This window comes from Onychostoma macrolepis, chromosome 20, assembly GCF_012432095.1.
Source record: "Onychostoma macrolepis isolate SWU-2019 chromosome 20, ASM1243209v1, whole genome shotgun sequence".
Taxonomy (NCBI): Eukaryota; Metazoa; Chordata; class Actinopteri; order Cypriniformes; family Cyprinidae; genus Onychostoma; species Onychostoma macrolepis.
The window spans coordinates 13,435,023-13,443,220 of NC_081174.1; the positions used below are offsets into that span (position 1 = coordinate 13,435,023).

Consider the following 8,198-nt stretch of genomic DNA (forward strand, 5'->3'; position numbering starts at 1 on the left):
ATACTTAAGGCTGTGACAAATATAGACAAGTAAAATGGAAAATGTTACAACCCTCCCCATCTGCTCATGGTATTTGTATTTTAAACATATGGATAAAAGCTTGTTAAAGCTGGATGCTTTATAGCACTAAACAAGACAATCTGCTTATTCAGATGACACCAGTCATTTTATCTTCATGATCATCATGACATGAATTTTACTCTTAAGTAGCCTATATCTCAAAGTTTGTTTTCAGCTGTAAAATCCTTTATATTTTACAGTGCCTTATAACTTCCGACTATGGCGTCTGGAAGGTGATGGTCATGCAATGATCTCATCAATTAGCATATAATTTGTCATTTGAAAAAATGATGCTGTTCTCTTCAAGAGAAGGCATGTTTTGGTAATCACTTAGAGTAACTTCTGAGTGATGACACAAAGAAGCAACTATTTTGTACATTTGAAAATGTGAAATCTCGTGCGTGTATTGTGGACGTGTGGACGTAGTGCAGCCTGCATTACCTTTCGCAGGTACCCGCGTTCCCACTGCACGCTTGATGGACGTTCCCAGCGCAAACATTTGTCTTCACATCCCAGTCGCTCCTCCCAGCAGGGGCAGAGCAGCGAATCAAAATGCGCTCAGGACTTGGACTCCTTTCCAACGTGGGCTGTGGAGTTAAACTTGTGGTGGAACGGGGGACGCCAGATCTTATCCACACCACACAGCGGCCAGATACCTGATCGTGCTTGGATGGAGGGGCGAAACCCGATCGCCTGATGTGCTGCCTGAAACCCAGAGGAGTGACTTATCAGGACGCGCTCAAAATGTCTTCTTCCTCAAGCGAGGTCATTAGTGCCGATGAGATCAAGAGGGAGAATCGTGGGAGTGTCAAGCTGTCAGTGCTGGACCCCGCGGAGTTGCCGATGGAGAATGCCGAACTTTTGGACTGCTCACCGGCCTCCCTGGCCTTCTCCCCCGAGCAGGTTGCATGCGTCTGCGAAGCGCTGCTGCAGGGTGGGAACGTGGAGCGCCTGGCCAGGTTCCTCTGGTCACTGCCGCAGAGTGACCTGCTGCGGGGGAACGAAAGCATCCTGAAAGCGCAAGCGATAGTCGCGTTCCACCAGGCCCGCTACCAAGAGCTCTACTGCATTCTGGAGAACCACAGTTTCAGTCCGTCAAACCACTCGTCTCTGCAGGATATGTGGTACAAGGCGCGCTACATCGAAGCGGAGAAGGCGCGGGGCAGACCGCTGGGTGCAGTGGACAAGTATCGCTTACGCAGGAAATATCCTCTGCCTCGGACTATCTGGGACGGAGAGGAGACCGTGTATTGTTTCAAAGAGAGGTCTAGGAACGCGCTGAAGGATATGTACAAGCGGAACCGGTACCCATCTCCAGCCGAGAAACGAAATCTGGCCAAAATGACAGGACTCTCTCTGACGCAGGTCAGCAACTGGTTCAAAAACAGGAGGCAGAGAGACAGAAATCCATCCGAGGCGCAGTCAAAAAGGTAAGCCGCAGTTATATTTAAGTCGTTATCGAGAGCGGAAAACGTATGATGGAATGCGCGAGAGCGTATGGAGGACACGTTTCACCAATGTTTTGAAATACGAAGCTTTGAGCGCTTCAATGAGGTGCAGTTTTGAAGAACGTGGAGACCGTGACGCGTTTACTCTTAAAAATAAATCATTTTCTTATTTAAAGCCCTTTTGGCTTCTTGAGTTGGTTATGCTAGCCTACTTTAAAAATTAAAAAGTTTACGATGCGCTATAGATTGTTCAGATGAGTCTAGACAATTTTTAAAAAGTAGTCTACATTTTTTGAAGAATTACTTAAAAGTTCTTCTTTCCCACATTTTGAGTTGTACTCTTTTAGCGATGTAGACATTTCATAAATTGGCAGATTTAATTAAAAGGGTCACATTAATTGGATAAGCAAAACAAAGACCTGACAAACATTTTAATAGACATGTTGCTGCTTTCAAATACAACCCCAGCAGACCCTAGGTTTACTTTAGATATGATCAGCCATTACATTACCATAGCCATTGTCTATGTTTGTTTCTGGATTTTAAAGTCATTGTTCCACCCTGATAATCAGTCAGAGAGATCTGCACTCAATCTCCTGACGTGGCCAAAATCCTACTCACAGCTTGAGGCATCTGAGGCAGATAAGAAGCAGCTCTGTATTTGTAAACTTTTGCTTGCAGATCGTTTCAAACTGCGGTGGAAATAACTCTTAACCATTATGCCCGCAAAATGCTGCTTTTAACATAAATAATAAATCTTGAGACTCGTAAATAAGGGAGGTCAGGCTTTTCCATATGCGTCAAGAGTAAGCGCTGCTTTGATGTTGCACTGTCAAAGATAATTACTCATTGTTTGAACGAAGATGTCCATGAACTCCTTATGGGTGCTTTTTGGACTAGAAAGGACCAACGGCTTGTCGTGTCAAAAAGATCTTTGTATAGATGCGGCTTGGCTGCTCGAGTCACTGTGAACGATGCACCCGCAGCTGTCATAGTCTGTAAAGAGACCCACCAAATGCCTTCAAGAGCTCAGATCCTTTTATCTGATTTTTGACCCCCGGGGGCAAGAGGTCCACTTTAGAAATGATGACTGAGATATTTACAGAAAATGATTTTTATTATAGCGGTATGCTTTTAGAAGCCATAAAGAGGTCGAGTTTAACAGTATTTGTGATTGCTGTGTGCTTTAAAATCGGACAGTTGGTTTATAAAGTTTATTTCCTTAAGTGTTTCAACACAAGTGCATATAATGCTACTGATAAAGCAGTTAGTGGCATGTCTTAGTACACACTTTCTTCATCATGAGTACTTTTAATTCACTGATTCTGAGAGAAACAAATAAACTTTGAAATCAATTGGAAAATGTCTTTTTTGACAGATTTACAGTACACAGCTTTACCAGTTTACCAGATACATTTTCAAATGATTATGGGCATTTTAATACTATTTATTGTTATTACATTTAATTAAAGTACTGCAATAATTCAAAATGAACAAACCAAATTCATAAGACTGCAAATTGTTGATGGCTTTGTAGAAAAAGCAGGATCCCATGCCAAACACAACTGTTTAGCACCAAAGCAATAAATAAACCATTGGTCTGTTTCTTTAAAAATGGTTCTTTATTTCAGTGAGTCAGATGGCAATCACAGTACAGAAGATGAGTCCAGTAAAGGTCAAGAGGACTTGTCACCACGTCCCCTCTCCAGCGGCTCTTCGAGCTCAATCGCACACGGAACAGCCCCCCCTACGGTTTACTCGGATGGAGGAACAACCGTCATCCAACAAATTGGAGATGTCAAAATGCCTTCACACGTAGCTGGAGGAATGAGTTTTAACGGTGATCTAGCAAGTGTGAATGCTCACTACATCAACGGTGGAGCCTATGTTCAGTCACACAGTAGCAATGCTCTCCTGAATGGACTTGGAGCCACGAGTGGCCATTTCTTGACCTTTGATCCCCAGAGGGTCTCCCATCACAGTCAGGAGAGGCTGTTAGGTGGGTCTTCTGTGTCTTATGCTCCGTTCTCAATGGGGGTTTCTGAAACTGCTTCTGGAAAGCTGGAGGCCATGCAGACTCTGGTTTCCAATGCTGAAGATGGAGTCATTTCTTCAGTGGTCTCCTTCGCTTCGGCCCCCTCCACTCCATCCACTACCTCAGGAGGCCTTCATCTCAGCAGTTACAGTGTGGTCAATCTCCCTGGAAGTGAAACCACCATGGGGCTTCCTCCTTTAATGCTGCCCCCATCCACAACATCAACCACTCATGGTAGGAGGCCATTTATTAGATATATTGTGAAATCTGTCAGAATTCACTAACTTTCAGGTTCTTCCAAACTTGTATATGACTTACTTTCTTCTACAGAACACAAAAGAAGATATGTTGTGCATATAATGAATGCCATTGGGGTTCAATGTTGTTTTGGATGCCATTAACTTTTATTGTATGGGCTTTTGTCAGCATACAGATTTGGAACAACATGAGAGTGAGTAATTAATGACCAAATGTTTCATTTTTGGGTTGTTTCTTTCTGTAAATTGGGTATATACATAATGTTTTCCTGACATTTCCAGTTCAAAATGGCTGATTTGCGCCTCTGCGTCTCAAGCATATGTCTTTGAAGATACAATAACAACAATATCTAAAGTAGTCCGAGCACTTCTAGTGAGCTCATGAGAGCCAGAGTAATTACATCATCACTTTGGAGAATACTGTGACTGAACATTTATGTGGTTAAGCTTGCCAAAAGTGACCGCAGAGCTCAGTGCAAAAGAGCAGAGGTTTTGCAAGAAAGCCTTGTGGGTCACAGGCAGTTGGAGTGCATTGTGGGTGAAGTTGTGAGAGGCATGTGGGGGTCCAGGTCAACTGGCTAGAGGATCATACCAAACGCAGTCTCTCAACACGGTCCCCACCTCCCCTCCATGGCCCTAACCACTCACTAATGGTTCTTTCCATGAATATTTTATGGCCACATCAATAACAGCAAGGCTAGCTGCGTTCTGCTCCTCTCTCGCTCGTCTGTTTTATCCTTTAATATGCAGTTTACGAGCCACATAAAAACAAACCCACCCCTGGCTGAACTTTTGATTTAGAAGGAAAACAGTTGAGCCCAAACGATCCAGCAAGAAAAAGACGATATTAAAATTGTTTAGCCAAAACCCTGTTTCCTTGTGCCCATAATTTTCAAGGCAATTCAATAAAACATGTCTTCATAAAAACACAAAGTTTGATCTCCAGTGCCTCACAAATACAAAGAAACAATAGAAATTTCCTTGCAGCACCATTTTGTCTATGAAGTCAAAACTTGCGAGATATTGTTTCAGATTTTTCTTTTGTATAGTCGTCAAGATGAAAAAAGAGGACTGAGTAAACCGTATAAGTCAGATGGAAAGAAAATATATTCCTGACCCCCTCTATACAACAACCCCCTCCCACAAGCAATGTCTGCGGGAAGCTAAAGAAAACTTGTAGAAAACTTGGGTCTAGTTTCAGAAAGTGAGCGAGTATGAAGCGGGGGAGGAGGGGTTTGGGTGCTGTGATTATTTATCAGACATTTGTGCAAGCCTAATGGAAGAAAAGTGTCTGGCTGAAAGCCAGAGGCTGTCACTGCAAGAGACATGTGCCAAGAACCACATTCTAGAGTTACAAGGAAATCATAGCAAGTCTAACCGCAAACAGAAAATGAAAAAGGTGTTTCATTTTACAGTTCACTAGAAAAGTTCTGAAGAAAAGAAGCAAGAGAGGTACAAAGAGATATTGACTGAAAGAATGAAAGAATGAAATAAAGGAAACAGAGAGGGACATAAGCAAACCTCTTGAGATAGCAACGAAGGAGTCCCATCTGGATAAACAGATCACACTTTCACGCTCTGTCCTTTCTCTCTCATCCATTCGCTATTGAGTTGTTACAAGCGGCTATTGCCAACTAAAAGAAAAGAACATTGTATTAAACTGGGAAGGGTTGATGTCCCGGCCAAAGTGTTTAGGGTTACCCTGAAGTACAGCACGATATGCGAGCTGCTCCATCATTTTCGTTGGAGTCGGTTTGAACTTGAAGTTTTCAGTTTTAGGCAATGAATCAAAAAGGAAAGTCTTTGCTTTCTAATGATTTAATGATTATGTTTCTACATAATATGAAATATAATACATTAGCATATAATACCCTTTCTGAGAAAATAGACTCTAAAGATTACAAACATACATTTTTGACAGAATTAGATGTATTCAGGCATACATAAAATAATTCTTTCATCAATGAGATGTTATGTAAAATATAATGCATTTGTAATACTTAATAAATAATATACCTAAGCAATATTTTGCAGTATGCTCTTCTCTTAAATAATTTTTTCTTGCTAACTACTAGCTATGGACTTTCCTGAGGAAAACATGTCACATGTTTTATTGACCTCTTTCATGGTTGAAACACTGATTGAGCTATTACATTTCATATTATGTATTTCAGTAAGTTGTTTCAACATACCTTCTGATGTTCATTCATGTTTATTTAGTGCTATAAGGTTTAGTTAAGCGGAAGAGCAGTTCACGTGTGCTCCGTGCTGCAGTTTGAGGTGGATACAGCGATCAGTTATGTTACCTTAAAGAGCTTCAAAACAGACATTTACTGTTTAAAATCTGGCGAACTGTCAGAATTTGAAATCTAAGATTTTGTCATAAACAACATAATGTGCATCTGAAACAATACATATCAAAGTTCAAGTATATTTCTTTTTTTTAAATTGCTTTAATTGCATATATTCAATAATTTATGAAGTTTACCAGACATGTAGAGCTACATTTGCTGAACTGGATCTTCTCTTTTATCCCCCATTCAGGCTCTGCTCCTTTGGGGAACGTGGTCAGTGACTCTCCTCAACACTCGAGCCAAACCCTGCTTTACACCCAGACTGTGAAGCAGGAGCCTTTGGATGTGTCTGGAAGCTACACTTATCCTTCTGAAATGCCCCTGGACCAAGGCAGCAACCTGGGCTACACAGCCTCCCTTTTCCTTTCTTCTTCCTCTACCGGTGGTTCACTTCCCCCTACAGTCACAGCCACAGCCGAGGTACACCACACTCTGAATCAAGCAGGACGTGGCCTTCAAGAGGACAGTGTAGCCCTGTCTTCAGACTACAGGTCTCAAGATGTTCAGCTGCCCAACAGCCTGCAAGTTGTGTCTAGGGCAGGAGAAGGTCCAATCAGGGTTGTTTGTGGGGATCTGGACATGGAAGGGAAAGAGCTGGCCAAGCTGCAGACTGTACAGATGGACGATGATGGAAGTGACCTATGATTATATCATTAGCAACGAAGAGCTGCATTTCACTGGTTTTGTCACGCCGCATTGTGCCCTTACGGACCCTGCAAGCACAAATCATTTTCAAATGAACCCTGATGATGGATATAAAATGCGAACAGTGCCTTCCTGTCCTCAGATATCCCAACTTGCACTAAGAGGGCTGCAGAATGTACCAGGCAATGCACTGACCTTCTGAAGATTATTTACATGCACTGTCTTTACTCTCACCTCATAAAAAATGTACGAAAAGACCAGTTAAAAAGCACAAATGTGCTCTGAATCAAAAAATGCAGCTTTATAATGATTGTTTTCTTTTAACAAGATTTTATTGAAGCACAGATGCATTTTTTGTTGTTGTTGTTGTTTATGCTCTTTTGTATTTAAATTCTTTGAGTGTGACGATGCAAATTTGATAAAGGTTATTTTGTTATGTTGGACTTTTATGTTACAGAATTTTTTATTCAAACTCTCTTTCTACGCTTCCCAATGTGGACTATTAAGTATATAATCTTGACCATTAGTGCAACTGGTCACATGTGCCTTCCTCATAAACTGTTAATATACTAGGAAGCTAGGCTAGAAAACAAGCCATTTGTTTGCAAGAATTCACCAGGAGTAACCGAAGTACGAGTGTTTGTTTTTGTTTATTTGTGTGACAACTGTTTTACAATGATTTGGACGTGTTTTTCATTTCCTTTAGCATTAGAAAATGCCTGGCGCTGAATTCTGTGAGCTTTGTAGGACAAGATGAATATTCATAAGGTGCGGTCACATTTACAGTAGTTCGGCAAATTTTCATAAGCGAATTTCAAATTGGGAATTTTGCATGAGGGAGAAAGATTCCTCACACCGATTTCGCAACAGGTTCAAGTTAGTCACATAAATTTGTTGACCAACAGCAAGCTGCTTCGTTTGAAAGTGACTTCTGTGCGAGCTGTACATAATATACAAATTTGCATAATTTCAGTCATGAAATTTTGCTAATGTGACCGCACCTTTACACCAAACACGAGCTCTGTACATACTGCAAGAACCACAAGAAACCTTAAAACGTCAGTCCTGCTTGAAAGAAACCTATTTTTCTAAACCCTTCCACCCTATTAAATATTTATATTTGTACATATATAATGAATGATCCGATGGTCGTCTATGTCACTGACACCGGTGTTTCACATTAGAGTCCTAAGCCTGATAATTCAATAAGTAAAGGGAATGACATCACTTTCAATGAATCATCTCTTATTGGAAGCACCAGGTAAGTCAGCTATACGTTTTTAACCAATGGCAGGCGTGATGTCTGTCTAAAGGACATCCAAGACTCTATCCATTTAACCAGATCAGGCTACAACTTGGACCCCCTGGATGGCTGGCGGTGATCTCAGACATTACTAAT

General features: G+C 41.4%; 1 protein-coding gene across 1 annotated transcript; it reads left to right on the forward strand.

The window, feature by feature from the left end:
- Window positions 1-756: 756 nt before the first annotated feature.
- six4b (SIX homeobox 4b) lies at window positions 757-7,242 on the forward strand. The gene is made up of 3 exons (XM_058755717.1): window positions 757-1,490; window positions 3,140-3,777; window positions 6,345-7,242. The coding sequence occupies exons 1-3, from the start codon at window positions 757-759 to the stop codon at window positions 6,797-6,799; spliced, it is 1,827 nt and encodes a 608-aa protein (XP_058611700.1). The 3' UTR covers window positions 6,800-7,242.
- Window positions 7,243-8,198: the final 956 nt, after the last annotated feature.